Source organism: Carcharhinus amblyrhynchos, chromosome 5 (assembly GCF_965287045.1).
Source record: "Carcharhinus amblyrhynchos chromosome 5, sCarAmb.v2.hapA, whole genome shotgun sequence".
Classification (NCBI taxonomy): Eukaryota; Metazoa; Chordata; class Chondrichthyes; order Carcharhiniformes; family Carcharhinidae; genus Carcharhinus; species Carcharhinus amblyrhynchos.
Window position 1 is genome coordinate 81,423,379 of NC_137328.1, and position 19,724 is coordinate 81,443,102.

Here is a 19,724-nt window from a genome sequence, read left to right on the forward strand (position 1 = left end):
TTAGCAGATCTGTCCTCTCTGATTGGTCAGAGGACCCAGAAAGGTAGTTCAGCTAAAAAGCCACAGAAGAAGCTGATGGAAATTCCAATGAGTGCCTGAATTTTGAAAATTCTGCTCATAAAATGCTTTCATTTGAAAATGATAAAGAATAGGAGAAATCTATTGCTATACTCAAGGCCATCTCTTTCATTCTCATCCAAAAAGTCTTTTGTATTTTCAAGGGTATCTTTTGAAACCTATCACACCATCCACTAATAATTTTTTCCTGCATTAAACCTATTAAGAACCATGCAAATAATCAACTAACTGATGTATGATACTACAGCATGTTGTTGCACAGATTATACCTGTGACAGTGTATATTTCAGATGAATTCACATCAAGCACAAGTGAGGGAACTATTCTTTTGGAAGAAAGGGATACAACATTTGAAACTGTGGCAACTGGAGCCAATGGTTGCAAAGTGATTTGGGAGAAGCTGGGAAAGCAACCTGATGGTCTACTCTTTCAGAGAATGCAGTATAGCCCTGGAAAGGTAGGCTAAAGAGAAATACAAAAGCATCAATGAAAATACAAGAACTATTTGGCTAGAATTTAAATAAAATTGTTCATTCTGACTAAATGCTTTACTCTTTGCAAAAAGATTGAATGTGAGATCCAGATAACTATCTTACGGAAATATTAAAAGTGTCAAAAAGAACCTTGAGGCCTTAAAACTTGGCTGAGGAATCCAAGGAATTATAGAATGAAAATTACTGATTTAGATTACATAGTCATTTCCTCTATAACTCAACCTACTGGTTACGCTTGGAGAGAAGTCTGATTTGTTATATCATACAATCCCTACAGTGCAGAAGAGGACATTCAGGCTTCGCAACTGCACCAACTCCCTGACAGAATATCTCATCCAGGTCCTTTCCCTATCCTGTAACCCCACACATTTCCCATGGCTCATCCATCTAATCTACCCACCTTTGCACACTAAGGATGGCACAGTGGTTAGCACCGCTGCATCACAACACCAGGGACCTGGGTTCGATTCCTGGCTTGGGTCATTGTCTGTGCGGAGTCTTAACGTTCTCCCTGTGTCTGTGTGGGTTTTCTCCGGGTGCTCTGGTTTCCTCCCACTGTCTGAGAGATGTGCTGGTTAGGTACACTGGCCATGTTAAAATTCTCCCTCTGTGTACCTGAATAGGTCCCGGAGTGTGGCGACTAGGGGGTTTTCACAGTAATTCATTGCAGTATCCATGTAAGCCTACATGTAACTAGGCAATGAACTTATAAACTTTATAAGGGGCAATTTAGCATGGCCATTTCACCTAAATATCTTTATTCAGTTGCTGGGATTTGGAATATGCTGCCAGGGAGAGTGGTGGAGGAGGATTCCAGAGGAGGTTTCAAAAGAGAGCTGGATACATATTTGAAAGTTATTAATTTAGAGGGTTATGGAGATAGGGCAGGAGAATGGGACTAGTTAGGTAGCTCTTTCGGGAGATAGTGTCGACATGAAGGGATGAATGGCCTCCTTCTGTGCTGTAAAAATTGATGATTCTAAATATACTGATAACGCACTATTCAAAGTAAGTAATTATTTATTCCAGAGATTTGATATCCCAGGAGAGAGGAATCAAAGTTTTTTTTTTAAATTTGCTATTGTGACTACATACAGCATAAAGTATTCAATTTATCAGGCTTTCTCAGCAATTTGAATACCCATATCATGTCTCACTTCCAACATTCCTTGTTCTTCATAGAATATCCTTTCCTTTAATCTACCTTTGTAAGTGGTGGTGTATCTGAGCCCAGAAATTACCTGTAGTTATTCTTTTTGCAGCCACTTTAGCAAGGGCTGCAGCTAGATGCAATTTTCCAGATGTATATTTACAAGACATTGTACCAATTCAGTATTATTTTCAAAGTCTCTGTGATATATATCCCATTCACTTCCATGAGTGCTGAGATGACTCAAGCTATCAGTTTATAATTCTCAAATCCTTTTTACATTGTATGTTTTGAATGGGAGTATAAAAGTAGAGAAGTGTTGTTGCAATTGTATAGAGTGTTGGTGAGACCACATCTGGAGTATTGTGTCCAGCTTTGGTTTCCTTATTTGAGAAAGGATGTGGTTGCAATGGAGGGAGTTCAGAGGAGGTTCACCAGATTGATCTTGGGGATGAAGGGATTGACATTTTAGAAGAGATGAAATAGTTTGGACTTGTACTCACTGGAGTTTAGAAGGACAAGACAGGACCTGATTGAGGTATATAAAATTATAAAAGCAATTGATAAAGTAAATGGAGACCAAATGTTTCCTTTTATGGGGCAATCTAGAACAAGAGGTCACAGGTATAGGTTGCAAGGCGGTAGATTTAAAACTGACATGAGGAGAAACTATTTCTCGCAGAGGGTGGTCAATTTGTGGAACTTGCTGCCCCATAGCAGAGTGAAGTCTGAATTGTTCAATGGCTTCAAGAGGGAGATAAACATATTTCTCATAAATAAAGAGAAAGAGGGATATGGGGAACAGGTGGGGAGGTGGATTTGAGATCGGGGAGAGATCAGCAATGATCTGATTGAATGACGGAGCAGGCTCAAAGGACTGAACTTGCCTACTTCTGCTTCTAATTCCTATCTTCCTATGACCCTCTCTCTCCATTAAATTGCACACTTCTACCAACATTGTCAATTCATTTATATCTCTTTAACATAAAGCACATCATTACATCTAACCAAGAATAGCATCTTTCTAGTCCCTTCACTGGCAAATTATTTCTAAATTGTTGACTTTCCCATGCAAATTTTCATAATCTGCCTTTTTTCTGTTTTCAGACATCATCCTGATCACAAAGACTGGGAAGAATGCAGGATGCAGAGTGATTCCTGGACCACTCAATTCTTTACCTTCGCTGCTATTTGCCTTTCCCTTTATATTATCTCTTTTCTGTACATGTTCATTTATTCTCCTCGATTAACAAATGATCGATTGACATTTTTGTATGAAATTAAGGTGTCCTTCTTGGCTCAGTGGTGGCATCCTGACTCTGAGAAGATGAAAGGTTCATGTCAGAAACTTGAGCACATTATGTAGGCTGGCATGCCTGTTTGGTACAGAGTGAGTGTTGCATTATGGAAGATGCCAGCTTTTGTATGAAGACATTTAACTGATGATCTTCTCAGGATGTCAACCCTCATGATACTATTTAAATTTCCCCAATGTTCTGGCTAACATTGGTTTCTCTTCCAACATCATTAAAACAAATTCTCTGGTCATTTATCTCATTGTTGTTTGAGAGATTGCTTTGTGTCAATTGTTTTCAGAAGGGGTCTGCATTAAAAAGCCGATGGTTTAATAAAGAAGGTATAGAAAGGAACTATGTCCCCTGCTGTAAACTGATTTTAAGTATTCTCTGGGACATAGAAGCAAAAAACAGGCTTACTTCCAGATATTGGGTTGCACATCATCTGATCTTACTGTGCACATACGATTTACAGCAGACTCTGTCTATGCTGTTCTTCGACATCAATAACGTACTAATGATATCTGAAAACCAGGTCTTTAGGCTTGGTGGTGAGGAACTGATTTCTGCAAGGCATCTTAGGGTATTTTATTGCATTACAGCCATTATATAATTACAATTATAAAAGGAGGCGATGGCCTAGAGGTATTATCTCGAGACTATTAATCCAGAAACTCAGCTAATGTTCTGGGGACTGGATTTGAATCCTGCCAAGACAGATGGTGGAATTTGAATTCAATAAAAAATATCTGGAATTAAAAATCTACTGATGACCATGAAACCATTGTCAATTGTTGGAAAAACCCACCTGGTTCACGAATGTCCTTTAGGGAAGGAAATCTACCGTCCTTACCTGGTCTGGCCTACATGCGACACCAGAGGCACAGCAATGTGGTTGACTCTCAACTGTCCTCTGAGATAGCCTAGCAAGCCACTCAGTTTCAAGGGCAGCTATGGATGGGCAATAAGTGCTAGCCAGCCAACGACATCCATATCTCCATGAATGAATAAAAAAAAACAATCGCGTCTCCACTACCCACTGTCAGATCACAATTTTACCCCTAGAACACTTCTGCTATTTCCATCTCAATAACCCATCCAAGTATTTGCTGGGCACTTTCCCTGTATCCAACTATGGCCCCCAGTTTGGGCCTAACTTCCACCCCTGCAGTAATTCTCAATGGCTCTTCATCCTACAATGCATTTAAACTGTCCGCACTACCCCATTTGTTTAAATTATATGACAGCACAATTAAAGGCAGGGTCAGTGCCAGGACCTGAAAGTGGGAGTCCTAGTTTCAATGAAGCAGCTGGAATTTCAAGCCCACAATTTACAACACATTGATTGTTCTTAGCATGCCCATTTCTGAACATTATGGAGAAGTAAATGAGAAGGAATACCTTGTTGAGTCTGATAGACAACTAAAGAATGAATTTTGAATTGCACAAATTCTTACAGGCATGCCAACAAAGTAGGTAGAATTCTTCTATCTGATTTGATATTTTTCTAAACTAACACCCACATACATAAGATCAATTATCACATACATATTTAATGATTTTCAAGTACCTAATATAGCAGTCTTTTATAGACACCCAATTTCCTTTTGGAGAAGAACCACTTACAACATGTTTAAGCTCCATAAATTCCAATTGGCAAAGTTAGGGATATGCACTCAATGTTCTCAGGCTGTGTCTACAAGATAAAAATGACAGACAATCTATTGATGTCACAAAGCTAAAACAATGTTTTACTTGTAGGGATAGCAACAACAGATGCAGTTAAAATTCTGCAGCCTCGATTAAAAAAAACAATGCGTCTGCCCGAGACTCTCCGTACTTGGCAGGGAGAAAAGCAAAGTGAAACAGAAAGTGATGAATTCCTTTAGAGGGAACAAAGAGGAAAAGGGAGAAAAAGAAAACTCACCAGAAAATGCTTCTGAGCTCCACAGCGCTTTTAATCATCTGAAACATAACACAGGAGACACTCATTTCACTCAGAGATAAAAAGCAGCTCCTTTGACAGAACGATGGTTCACACATCACTAGGCAACCAAGCTCATCTGTAAAACAAATTAGCTATCACTGTTTCTGGATTGGTACAAAATTAAGGATGCTCTTCAACCAACAGCATAATTCTTTAATAATCTACAAAAAGTAGATTTTTCCCCCCCACTAGCAGAGCTCAGTAGATTTACATTGCTAATTTGATTCACTGCTTAGCAATGCTAGCTGAGTAAAACTCATCTTACATCTGATAAGGGAAGGACATCAGCATTTCCACTCTTTGTGACTTATCTGGCATGAACCCTATCAGCTTGCAGTCAAGTTAAGGATGTTTGTTCTTGCCTTCTAGCGGTCTCCCCAACAAATCACACAAAGACTTCTTTCAGCCTTGTGTCAAACAGTTCCCAATGTATTCCTACGATCAGTACACTTGTTAAAGGCAGTACATCAGATGTCCTCATACAGGCTTAACGTCAACTAACATGGGCTACTGGTAATAATATCAAAAGAACAGAGCACACAGCACACACGCAAAAAAAACTCTCATCTAAATTTGCTAAAGATACCACAGTACACATAAACAGGTCAGTTGTCAAACATAGATTGTCTTGGTTTACAAAGTGTAAAACAAATGGCTTCCATTTATTCCCCTCCTGGAGGTATTAGTTCCTGTTGAGGTACATTTACACAGGCATCAATCACCTTCTGATACCTTTCCCAAATGAGAAAGTGAGTGTCAACAACCTATCAAACTTGGAAAAATTGCAGCCAAGCTTTGTCCCGTCACACCAACAGATGCAGACTTTTCAGCAGAAGTTCATTATTCTGGCCTGTTTTCAAAATGTACAAAGACAATTTTAGTCTCCTTACTACCATTCCAGCTAAGCTCAACTATCCCAACATGATGGTGAAAGTAAAGGTGGATCCATGAGAGACCCAGTCAGGAGAAATTATATTGGTGACTAAGCAAACGGGAGAGACAGTGAAAATGAATATTTTGTTTTTGTCTTCAAAGCAGAAGACAAAAACAAACATAGCAGAAATAATAGGAACCAAGGGCCAGACAAGAGTCAGGAACCTAAAGTAATTCATATTAATAAATAAAAAGCAGTTGTTATGTAGTGCAAAACTTGAGAAGGAAAATGAACTGGAGAAATTAATGGAAGTAAAGGCTGACAAATCCCCTGGACCTGATAATCTAGTTCTAAAAGAGGCGCTACAGAGGTTGTAGATGCAATGGTCATGATCCTTCAAAGTTCCATAGACTCTTCAACAGTCCCAGTGGACTGGAAAACAGTAATGTAACTCTGCTATTTAAGGTAGGACAGAGAAATGAAACACAGAAACAGGCCAGTTAACCTGACATTAGTCATCAGGAAATTGCTGGAATCACTATTAAGGAACTGATAGTAAATCCTTACCCAATGAGGAACTGCCATCATGGTTTTATGAAAGGGAAGTTGTGCTTGACAGATCTATTAACGATTTTTGAGAATGTAACTAGTAGGATAGATAAAGGGGAATTGGTAGTAGTATATTTGGATTTTCTAAAAGCATTCAGTAAGGTGCTACACTAAAGAATAAGGGCTCACAGGATTAGGGTAATATATTAGCATGGGTAACAAAGGAAAAAGAGACAATCATTGTGTTATCAACAAACTTGGAGATAAAATTACTGATCCTTATTAGGCAACACCAGTCATTTTCTTCCAATTTGATTTGCTATTATAGCCTGTCTCTCTGTCTTCTACTGCCTAACTGCAGTCAATAATTTGTCTTTAATTTCATGAGTTTCAAATTTTGAATTAGCCAAATTGACTGTGAAGCAATTTAGAATGTCCTCAAGTTGTGAAAGCCATTTTTTTGTATGCCCTCTACCTCATCATATCACCCACAAGAACAATTGTTCACTTTATTTCTCAATACATGGGGGAATTAACATAAGTTCAAATCTTATATTCAATCTAAAGTTTTCATTAATTCACTTACAATTCCAGTAACAAAACATCCTGCTATGCCTCAGTTGTTGTTGTTCTGAAGTAATGGTCAGTCAGCAGGGTGATAACACTGTACTACTATATTAAACTCCTTAACATCATCAGTGACCCACATAATAAGGGGACATCCATTTAGGAAAATGAGGAGGAGAAATTCCACTGCACAGAGGGTTGTGAATCTTTGACATTCGCTAGCCGGAGTGCTCTGGATGCTCAGATGTAAATATTAAGGATATTCAAAGTTGACATCAAAAGAATTTTGGACTCCAAAGGAATCATAGGGTATGGGAAAGTGGAGTTCATGTTGTAGGTCAACCATGATCTTACTGAATCTGAAGCAGGCTGGAGGTACCATATGACCTACTCCTGCACGGGGCCAATATGTACAGGGAGCTGGCAGAGTGTCTGGCAGATGGTGGGGACTGTGGTGGGTGGGAGGTTGGGGTAAAGGAGAGAGAGTGCCAATCTTGCACTGCATTAAGTTAGCCATGGCTAAATTTGTAATGCTCATGCTTTTGAGCCAGTAGGTTGTGTGTTCAAATCCCACCTTAGAGTCTGAGTATGCAATTCACTCTGGTACTCTAGTGCAACACTGAGGGAGTGCTATATGAAACAGATGTAAAACTTCCCAAGGCATCATTTCCAAAAAAAAACAGGGGAATTCTCCCTGATATCTTGGCCAATATTTCAGACTATTTCTTATGTTTCTATCCACTGCACACTTGTCTTTATAATGTCCATAGGAGCAGGCACAGCATATACTCTGCACTGGTCTTTTATCAAAAAGAAATCACAAATAATACATACTTTATCATAGGTTGTACTATATATTTGAGAATGGTACTGCTGGTGGCTACTCTACATGAATATTTGATGGGATGAACTGACACAAGCATGATAAAAAAAAACAAGGCTGCAGCATGTTCAGACACAAAAAGTCAAGAGAGTTCCAATATTTTTTGAGCTCCGATTCATCACTAAGATGTGCTATGCTCTTGACACAAACTGCAACCTTCTTCTTCTGTACAATATATACAGAGGTAGATCATGGAGACCATTTCATTTAATTCTCAGTAAGAGATTAATTTGCATCAAGGACTTGTCACAGCAGACAGCAAAAGAAGACAGGGTCAACGGGCATGAATTGGGCTGTTATTGCACTGAGGTTAGGGCAGCCGTGACAAAAGGTTTATTACATTGCAGTTGTAAGGAATGACATAGCTTGTAAAAATTGACTACATTTACATTTCAGCTACAAATCATCTTTTTGTCAGACACTCATTTTGGCCAGAGGGCAGATCTGTATAAATCTGATCAAAATGTTCAGCATCGCTCCACAAAAACAACAGACCCGATAGAAACGGAGCAATAAATAGCATTGTAACTCTGAGATTAAGGTTAAGCATCATGATGCTTTTTGAAATAAGCACTCAGGGTCCCCCTCTCCCAATACTCTTGAGTGAATAAGCAGATCAGGAAGACAGAAAGCTTTATCCTTGGTCTGTGCTGAATTAGGTCATCTTGGCGAGAATATAGGGATATTGCAAATGGCTTCAGTGTTCCTCAGCTGAGGGTTGAGGGGAATCTCATAAATGCAAGTTGTTGTCCAGAATATCCATCAATGTCCATCAATGAGAGGAATGTGCTCTTTTCTCTCATGATGGAGATGCCAGCGTTGGACTGGGGTAAACACAGTAAGAAGTCTCACAATATCAGGTTAAAGTCCAACAGGTTTATTTGGTAGCAAATGCCACTAGCTTTCGGAGCACTGCTCCTTCGTCAGGTGAGTGATGAAGGAGCAGTGCTCTGGAAGCTAGTGGCGTTTGCTACCAAATAAACCTGTTGGACTTTAACCTGGTGTTGTGAGAATTCTTACTCTCTTTCCTCTCAGTCAGAGAGTCCTGTGTTAAAGCCTTATTCTACTTAGAACCAGAGTCAATATAGCATAGGAGGAGGCCGTTCAGTTCACCAAGCCCATCCTCTCTGTGGAGCAGTCCAGTGAGTCCCATTCCCAAGCTCTATCCCCATAAACCTGCAGGTTTTTTTTCCCTCAGATGCCCCATCCAACTTCCTTTTGAAATCATTGCCACTCTCAACACTCTTGTGGCAGCAAACTCAAGACTGCAATCAGTAAGCAGAGGCAACAACACCTCCTCCACGATTATCCTCAACACTGGTGTTCTGCAAAACTGTGTCCTCAGGTCCTCACTATACTCCTTATACACCTATGATTGTGCGGCCAAATTCCTCTCCAATTCAATTTTCAAGTTTGCTGATGACACTACCGTAGCAGGCCAGATCTCAAACAATGACAAGAGTATAGGAATGAGATACAGAATTTGGTGAACTGATGCAGCAACAATAATCTCTCCTTCAAATGTCAACAAAACGAAGGAGATAATCATCGCTTTCAGGAAGCGTAGTGGAGGGCATGCCCCTGTGTACATCAATAGGGATGAAACGGAAATGGTTGAAAGTTTCAAGTTTTTAGGTGTCCAGATCACCAACAATCTCTCCTGGTCCCTCCATGCAGATACTATAGATGGAGGGGAACGACCAACGCCTCTACTTTCTCAGGAGACTAAGGAAACTTGGCATGTCTGCTACAACGCTCATCAACTTCTACAGATGCACAATAGAAAGCATTCTTTCCGGTTGTATCACAGCTTCATATGGCTCCTGCTCTGTCCGAGACCCAAAGAAACTACAAAGAGTAGTGAATGAAGCCCAACCCTTCACTCAAACCAGCCTCCCATCAATTGACACTGTCTACACTTCCCATTGCCATGGAAAAGCAGCCAGCATAATCAAGGACCCCATGCGTCCTGGACATTCTCTCTTCGACCTTCTTCTATCAGGAAAAAGATACTAAAGTCTGAGGACACATACCGACTCAAAAATAGCTTCTTCCCTGCTGCCATCCGACTTTTGAATGGATCTACCTCGCACTAAGCTGATCTTTCTCTGCACCCTAGCCATGACTGTAATACTACATTTTGCACCTGTTCCTTTCCTTCCCTATGCATAGTATGTTTTGTCTATTTAACACAGAAGAAAAAATACTTTTCACTGTATACTAATACATGTGACAATAATAAATCAAATCGGCAAATTTTGGCTTATTTTACTCATGGTGTAAATAACCTCTTCCTCATATTACTTCTGCAACTCTCGCCCCAAAACATTAAATCCATGACCCTCTTCCCCCACTCCTTGTAACTACAGCTAATGGAAGAGTTTTTGTCCATCTTATCTGAGCCTGTCATTATCTTGTACACTTGTATCAAATCTCCAGCTCCTTTGTTCCAAGGAGAACAATCCCAGCTTTTCCAAACTAATCCTGTAGCTAAAATCCGCTATCTCTGGAACCATTCTAGGAAATCGCCTCCATACCCTCTCAAGGACCTTCACATCTTTTCTAAAGTGTGATGACCAGAACTGGGCGCAGTATTCCAGGTGGGGCCTAATATCAGTGGGATGTTCATACATTAGAAACTGATACTGTACACTGAAACTTAGTAAGGGGGTATTGGGAGCCAGTTCAGGGTGCAATACATTTCACTCTCCAATCTTCTGATGTGATTGTCAACTGTATACTTAGCAAGACCTCGACACATCCAGCCTTGCGATGGTAAGTGACACAGAAGTGCCAGGCAAAGACCATCTCTAATAAGAGAGTCTAACCACCTCCCTTTAACATTCAACCGAATTATCAAATCTCCTGATGTCACCACTGGCCCACAACCTCAGTTTGAACTGCTGCATCCTGCTATGGCTACTACAAAAAGTCGAATACTGGATATTCCAGTGAGTGATTCACCTCTGGACTCCTCAAAGCCATTCTACCCTACAAGGTCCAAGTCAGTGATGCAATACATCCAATGCTAGTAAGGGTCCCACGGCAAAGGTCAGGAAACTTGACAGTGTCCAGACAGCTTGCCCCATCCATCACCTTAAAACATTCATAACATCCCCACCAGCAAACAGTGGCTGCAATGTTTATCACCTATGAAGTCAGCAATCTTCCAGACCAAATCCTCAACCTCTACCAACTACAAGTACAAAAGTAGCAGTTGCTAGGGAACACTACCGTCTACAAGTTTCCTCTCTGCCCAAACTTGGCCGCTTATCACCCGTTCCTTCATTGTTGCTGAGTCAAAGTCCTGTTCCACAGCTTGAGCACATAACTAGGTTGACACTACAGTGCAGTACCAAGGAGGACCTCGGGGTCCTTGTGCATGAGTTGCAAAAACCCAGCCTGCAGGTGCAGCAGGTGGTCAGGAAGGCGAATGGGATGCTGGCCTTCATAGCGAGGGGGATTGAATATAAAAGTAGGGAGGTCTTGCTGCAGCTGTATAGGGCATTGGTGAGGCCGCAGCTGGAGTACTGTGTGCAGTTTTGGTCGCCGCACTTACACAAGGATATTTTGGCCTTGGAGGGAGTGCAGAGGAGGTTTACTAGGCTGATACCGGAGTTGAGGGGGTTGAACTATGAGGAGAGGCTGAATAAACTAGGCTTGTACTCGTTAGAGTTTAGAAGAATGAGGGGAGATCTCATTGAGACATATAAGATGATGAATGGGATGGACAGGATAGAGGTGGAGAGGCTCTTCCTGCTCAGAAAGGACAGTAGGACTAGAGGGCACAGCCTCAAGATAAAGGGGGGGCGGTTTAGAACAGAGTTGAGGAGGAACTTCTTCACTCAAAGGGTGGTGAATCTCTGGAATTCTCTGCCTGTTGAAGTGGTGGAGGCTGCCTCGCTAAATATTTTTAAGACGCGGGTTGATAGGTTTTTGATAGGCAAGGGGATTAAGGGTTATGGGGAGAGGGCGGGAATGTGGAACTGAGACACGACAAATCAGCCATGATCTTATCGAATGGCGGGGCAGGCTCGAGGGGCTAGATGGCCTACTCCTGCTCCTATTTCTTATGTTCTTATGTTCAAAGATGGGTGTAAATATCCATTGTACTGCTCTAAGATGAAAAAGGGAGCTCCCAGTTTCCTGATCAACATTTATTTGTCAGCCATCACTTAAAAGTGATTACAGTCAACTCCTGTCATTCATGGGGGCTCCACGAGATTTTGTGAAGGGTGAAATTGTGAACAGAGTTTATAATGAATCTGAATTCGAGATGTTCCAACCATTGCCAAATTTCAGAGTGTTAGATCAATGAAGTCAAATGGAAACAATTTTTAAAATTAAATTGCACATGTAGACTGTGCAGGCGCAATGAAGAGACATTTGCAGTGCATGCTTTTTTTGAGGACAAAAGATGTTTCTTTTATGCTTTCTGAAGAATTTTATGAGGTACAGTACATACAGTATATTCTTTACTAAAATTTTGGGACCAGGTGCATGTGTGCTGTTTAGCTGTATCTGTGAACTTGTGGTTTTCTGCTGATTTGGCAGATTGCACAAGTTTGAAGCCAAGAAGCAGTGAGTCTTCACAGAGAGACAAGATTTTCTGTGTCAAATGTCTTTTTTGGTCTTTGGTTATAATTTTTACACTGATGGTATCCAGCGTTTTACATTTATAATGGCGGGTGAGCGAGTTTTCGGGAATATGGAAACAGATTTACACAGTTAAGCAAGATCACAAAGGAGGGAGGTGCGAATGGCAGGAGTTAATTGTACGTGGTCCAATGTCACATTGTTGTTTGTGGAAACTTGCAAAGTATAAATGAGCTGCAATTCCCACATTACAACAGTGAATACATCAATAAGGCAGGAATTCACAATGGAGCCCTTTGGGACACTGTTATATCATAAAATGCTAGAAATGCAAGTTACTTCTTTTATTAAGATTAAAATATTGAGAAATTCCAGTATCTAATATATATGAAAGAAAAGCGTACGAGAGGATAGAAATATTTTCTAGCACTGTAATGTATATTCTAACTGAATCTAAAATACATAACACACCGACTTGTGTTTCGATAGAGACACCAGAACCTTGATTTGCGCTCCCAGGTCAGGTGTACAGAGATGGGAGAATTCCCAGCTCTGTGACCCCGACCTTTGAAAATGGCAGCCCACAATTCGGATTTTTATTCTGGGAAAGCAGAATTTGAATAGCAGTCAGGCCTGCTGTCTCTGGAGGCTGATGGGTGCAGGGGCAGGTTGGACAGTCAGCCTGCCTCTGTGCTTGAGTAATTTGTTGAATTAAATAAAAGATTGCCACCAAAAACAGCCTTCCAGCCATCACCCTCCACTCCTACACACACTCACCATACCCCATCCCTGTCAACCTAAGCCACCTGATACCCCCATGACCCCTCATACCCCTATGGCAACCAATGCTCCACTTATCACAACCTCCATATCCCTCATAGCCCCAATGCTCCAACACTTCCATGGTTCTTTATAGCCCCTATGACAACTTAGCATCAATTTATGTAAACCCATGACCCCACCTACCACTCTTTGCCCTTATACCTTCCACCAAGTCATCTGACAGGTCTTTCACAGCACTAATGAGTTTATGCTTTTTTCTATTCGTTCAAGGGATGTGGGCGACGTTGGTTAGGCCAGCATTTGTTACCCATCCCTAGTTACCCTTGGACAGAGTGGTTTGCTAGGCCATTTCAGAGAGTCAACCACATTGCTGTGGCTCTGGAGTCACATGTAGGCCAGACCAGGTAACAATGGCAGATTTCCTTCCCTAAAGAACATTAGTGAACCAGATGGGTTTTTCCAACAATCGACAATAATTTCATGGTCATCAGCAGATTCTTAATTCCAGATTTTTTTCTTATTGAATTCAAATTCTTCCACCAGTTGTGGCAGGATTCGAATCTGGGTCTCCAGAACATTGGCTGACTCCCTGGATTAATAGTCTACTGATAATATCACTAGGCCATCACCTCCTCTGACGTTTTATGCACAAGCACATTTACTTCTAACAATTCCAAAGGGTGCCTTATCTTTCCCAAAGGATACATTACTTTTCTTGAAGGGTGCCTTATGTCTCCCAAAGGTGTCCCAGGACCATATCCGAAGGGGTACCTTACCTTTCCACAGATGTACCTTGGCTGTCCAAACGAATCCTCAACTTCAGACAAGTTGGTCTCGTTTGCATACTCTGACTGATTTTATAAGTGGCCAGTGCCTGCATAAACCGTGTATGCTCGAAGTCTGGCCCAACTCCACAAAAATAGGAAGTACCATGTTCAGGGGCAGGTCTTAGTATTTCTGGAGTCATCCTCCATTTTTGCCATGACAGAGAGGCTCTCCATCATGGTAAAAACCTGGGCCCAAGTTCCAAGAGGACTCAAGTTGGAAAATTGGGGACCATAATGTTAAAATCAATCTCTGACCTGTGCTCCATGTGAACTTGGTTAACATTAAAAATAGGAGCTGGAGTAGGCCATTCAGTCCTCTGAGCCTGTTGCACCATTCAACATGATCATGGCTGATGCTCTATCTCAACACCAAACTCCAGTGCTCTCCCCATACCCTTTTCCACCTTTAGAGTTCAGAAATCTACCTTTTTCCTTACCCGTTATACCATAATATGTTGTGTTCTACATCACACAGAGCAATTTTCAGGTTCAAATGATCTGAACAATCTAACTTAGGAAAATATACTGTCATAGTGTGAGCCACATTTACCTTTTAGTAAAAACACAGTATTATGCATATTTTATGGAAAGAATCACTGCGAATTGTAGTTCTTATTTGAAAAAGAGGTTCAAATAAAAAGTTCATTTTTGTTATTTGCCAACATTATCAAACCAATCACCACCCTTCACCAGCATCTCATCTCATTTAAATTACTTTACATTAAATCACTGACAATTTCATTATTTTCCACTAGATTACTGTCTGAAAACAGTATCATTTGAAAGTCAATGCTCACAGAGCCCAGGTAACACACATGCACAGTAATTGCACATGCAGCTCTCAATTAAAGCAGCTTCTGTCAAAGTCATTTATTTCAAAACTGAAATCACAAAAACCGGTTTTAGTGTTCACTTGGCATACGCACTGCTGTAGATTCTGGAAAGTGCAGAATATCAAACCAGTTTCCTGTCATTTTGGTTCAACAGCCATCAGCTGTAGACTATATGACACTTAGAAGTTGGGGTGGCACGGTGATTAGAACATAAGAACATAAGAAATAGGAGCAGGAGTAAGCCATCCAGCCCTTCGAGCCTGCCCCGCCATTCAATAAGATCATGGCTGATCTGTCGCTGCTCAGTTCCACTTTCCCGCTTTCTTCCCATAACCCTTAATCCCCTCGCTTATCAAAAACCCATCAACCCGCGTCTTAAAAATATTTAGCGAGGCAGCCTCCACCACTTCAACGGGCAGAGAATTCCAGAGATTCACCACCCTTTGAGTGAAGAAGTTCCTCCTCAACTCCGTTCTAAACCGCCCCCCTTTTATCTTGAGGCTGTGCCCCCTAGTCCTACTGACCTTTTTTGAGCGGGAAGAGTCTCTCCACCTCTATCCTATCCATCCCATTCATCATCTTATACGTCTCAATGAGATCTCCCTTCATTCTTCTAAACTCTAACGAGTACAAGCCCAGTTTATTCAGCCTCTCCTCATAGCTCAACCCCCTCAACTCCGGTATCAGCCTAGTAAACCTCCTCTGCACTCCCTCCAAGGCCAAAATATCTTTGCGCAGGTGCGGCACCCAAAACTGCACACAGTACTCCAGCTGCGGCCTCACCAATGCCCTATACAGCTGCAGCAAGACCTCCCTACTTTTATATTCAATCCCCCTCGCTATGAAGCCAGCATCCCATTCGCCTTCCTGACCACCTGCCGCACCTGCAAGCTGGGTTTTTGCGACTCATGCACAAGGACCCCGAGGTCCCTCTGCACCGTCGCCTGCTGCAGGATTAGCACTGCCACTTCACAGCGTCAGGGATCCGGGTTTGATTCCCGGCTTGGGTCACTGTCTGTGCGAAGTTTGCACATTCTCCCCATGAATGCATGAGTTTCCTCGGGGTGCTCCAGTTTCCTTCCACAATCTGAAAGACATGCTAGCTAGGTACACTGACCTGAACAGGCGTCAGACTGTGGCGACTAGGGGATTTCACTGACGTGTTAATGTAAGCCTCAATGGTGACTAATAAATAAAAAAAAGATTGTTTTGCTGGGTCTAGTAAGCTGTCAAGTAAGAATAGGAAATGAATGCCCTTCCCCACCCATTCCTACACACCTTTGTTGTGGTTCACTTAGCTTACACCTGGACTGGAAACTGGATGCCAGTTTTCAGAGCAGACATAATATGTTCTTGATGAAAAAATTGAAGCTGGATGCTCCCTGAATTCTTCAATAGGAATAAAGATACAGAAGCCAAAGCCAACAAGCCAGCCATTAGCCTTTCAGATCAGGCTTTCAGGTTTTGAAAGCCCAATCAGTGAGCAGAGCTCAATGACACAGAGCAATGAAATTCTCATCTCACTACTCTCCAACGCACTCCACTGCAACACTCCATGCTTGTCCAACCCTACCAGCCCTGTTCTCCAGCTAAATGAACTGGGAGCTGTACAGCTGTTTTAATCTACAATATGCAGAGGCAGCAGCAGTTGAAGCCAGTAGTACTGGACGCACATTAAGCCATGGAACGGAACTGCTTTACTGCCTTAGCCAAAAGGCTTAATAAAGTAGCAGGCAAAGGAGAGGATGTAAAACAAGGATGAAAGGAGAAGTGTGTGTGAAGTGAATGCAAAGGGATGCAGAGGAAATGCAAAGTAAAGTTGGGTGAGAAAATGCAAGGCAAGAGAAAAATAATGCAATGGGAATCTGGGACAGAAAATATTTGGGAGTGGAGAAAAGTGGAGCATGAGAATCTGTTTTATGAATCAAGAATGTAAATGACAAGATGTACGGTTCTATGATTGTCTGGAGTGTAGTCAGGATCACTGGAATGTACTATTGGGATCAATGTTTGGATCAGAGAGTTAGGATAGTATTTGCTTTGAATGGTCAGATCACTGATTTGTACAATAATTTGTTTAATTGCACCATTAGGAATACTTAATTTGCATGATCAGAAAAATTGTTTTATTTGTATTGTCAGGATTATGATTTTGTTTGTGGAGTTGGATCCTTGTTTGGAATGTACAACTTAAGATCACTGCTTGCCTGCATGGCAAAGCTAAAGTGGCACTCACTGTACCTGAATTTGGATTTTAAAAACTGCACAAGTATTTGCAAGATCAACAGTAACTTTATTTTTCTTCCTGGAAATGTTTATACAGCCTGTCTTCACAATTTCTGACCATAGGGTTTTAATTTTTTTTTATTATTAATGGCATTCTTTCTCATTCATTCAGTCTGCTATTCGTTTAAGCTTCAAATCAGACTAGCAATATTCCAATAGACAAAATATGCTTTCAATAAATTTCAAAAAGAGAAAGACTTCCAAGTGTTTACTTTTTTTTTAATATGTCTTGCTTGGAAATAAAAACCAAATTCCACTGAAACACTGTTGTTTACTTGGGTCCATGGAAATGCTTACCACACCTAGAACAGATCCACCTACAAAACTGCTGTCTTCATGACGTACTTTGCAAACAAAAAAACGTTACCTAAATCTTAAAAAATATAAATGTGTTGCTGACATCAGCTTCAGGTGCATGGCCTTTTCGATTTTACAGTTGCTGCCTATAGCAACTGTGGAGAAATTACAATGAGACACAAATGTTAGAATCCGTCATCAAGGAGGAAATAGCGAGGCATCTTGAGGGGAATTGCTTGATAGAGCAGACGCAGCACGGTTTCGTTAAGGGGAAGTCGTGTCTGACAAATTTACTGGAGTTCTATGAGGATGTGTCTAGGGCGGTGGATAGAGGAGAGCCAGTGGATGTGGTCTTTCTTGATTTTCAGAAGGCGTTTGACAAGGTACCTCACAAGAGGTTATTGCAGAAGGTCAGGGGACATGGAGTTGGGGGTAGGGTGTTAGCGTGGATATGGGATTGGTTGTCAAATAGGAGGCAGAGAGTGGGGGTTAATGGGTGCTATTCGGATTGGCGGTTGGTGACTAGTGGAGTGCCCCAGGGGTCGGTGCTGGGGCCTCAGCTATTTACCATTTATACAGATGATCTGGAGGAGGGAACCGAGTGTATGGTGTCAAAATTTGCTGATGACACCAAGATTGGTGGAACGGCAAATTGTGCGGAGGGTGTGAAGAGTCTACAGAAGGATCTAGATAGGCTGGGCGAATGGGCCAGGAAATGGCAAATGGAATTTAATGTTGGCAAGTGCGAGGTGGTCCACTTTGGTAGGAAGAATGGTAGGAAGGACTATTACTTACATGGCGAAAAACTGCAGCAGGCGACAGTGCAGAGGGACCTCGGGGTCCTTGTGCATGAGTCGCAAAAACCCAGCTTGCAGGTGCAGCAGGTGGTCAGGAAGACGAATGGGATGCTGGCCTTCATAGCGAGGGGGATTGAATATAAAAGTAGGGAGGTCTTGCTGCGGCTGTACAGGGCATTGGTGAGGCCGCAGCTGGAGTACTGTGTGCAGTTTTGGGCGCCGTACTTACTCAAGGATATTTTGGCCTTGGAGGGAGTGCAGAGGAGGTTTACTAGGCTGATGCCGGAGTTGAGGAGGTTGAGCTATGAGGAGAGGCTGATTAAACTGGGCTTGTACTCGTTAGAGTTTAGAAGAATGAGGGGAGATCTCATTGAGACGTATAAGATGATGAATGGGATGGATAGGATAGAGATGGAGAGACTCTTCCCGCTCAGAGAGGACAGTAGGACTAGGGGGCACAGCCTCAAGATAAAGGGGGTGCGGTTTAGAACAGAGTTGAGGAAGAATTTCTTCACTCAAAGGGTGGTGAATCTCTGGAATTCTCTGCCCGTTGAAGTGGTGGAGGCTGCCTCGCTAAATATTTTTAAGACGCGGGTTGATGGGTTTTTGATAAGAGAGGGGATTAAGGGTTATGGGGAGAGGGCGGGAATGTGGAACTGAGCCACGACAGATCAGCCATGATCTTATTGAACGGCGGGGCAGGCTCGAAGGGCTAGATGTCCTACTCCTGCTCCTATTTCTTATGTTCTTCTGTTCTTATAAATAAAAAAAAATCAGATTTTCCAATGCCTCTGCAGGATTTTGCTTGGGAGATCCCTGATCCTTTGCCGCTTCAAAATCAGTGGCATAGAGGGGTAAAATGGTTACCTTGTCCTGTCACCGATAGGGACTGTTGAGCTGCACACTTTGTTTTTTGGATTTCTGCCATTGCAGGTTTTTTCTCTTTATTTGTACTATTTCATTTATTGTCACTTTTCTTCCGGAAATGTCTTCTGGGGACAATTTTAGTCCCACTCACTCAGATCATTTCAGAAACACATGGTTTCTGAAAGGAAAGACAGTGGAGTTGGCATTCGGGAAACGTGGTTAAAAAAGCCAGTGTCAAAAGTCAAGAGTTTTGTCCATCTTTTCAGAACCAAAATCATGTTAATTCACCAAAAATTGTCCAATTTACTTTGGTGCAATAGCCTCAGAAAACAATCCCACTGAGCTGAACAGATGTCCTGAGGAAGATTCTGCTTGGAGGGTGGGAGATAAACCAGACAGGAGCAACCCCAGGCCAATTCTCTCACGCATTTTCTAACTTCTACATTAAAGCAAAGATTTTATTTCTCTTGTGGTCATCTGCCTTCAGCAGTCCTTTTAAGGGCCATAGTGAAAAATAATGGGAATGGGATGGCCCTGGAGGGAGTGCAGAGGAGGTTTACT

At 41.8% G+C, this 19,724-nt stretch overlaps 1 protein-coding gene across 6 annotated transcripts in view; it reads right to left on the minus strand.

Annotated features, from left to right (window-relative positions):
• Positions 1 to 19,724, minus strand: part of rgmb (repulsive guidance molecule BMP co-receptor b) — a 156,834-nt gene that overhangs the window by 12,180 nt on the left and 124,930 nt on the right. For 2 of the 6 annotated variants that reach the window (XM_080189079.1, XM_080189078.1), the window contains one exon: positions 4,945 to 4,982. The exons of 2 other annotated variants lie outside the window; for them this stretch is intronic. In XM_080189079.1, coding sequence (XP_080045205.1) covers positions 4,945 to 4,982 — 38 coding nt within the window. Of the gene's footprint in view, positions 1 to 4,587; positions 4,665 to 4,944; positions 5,081 to 19,724 lie in introns of those variants that run through there. 2 more of the 6 variants (XM_080189076.1, XM_080189077.1) reach the window with 2 other exon arrangements.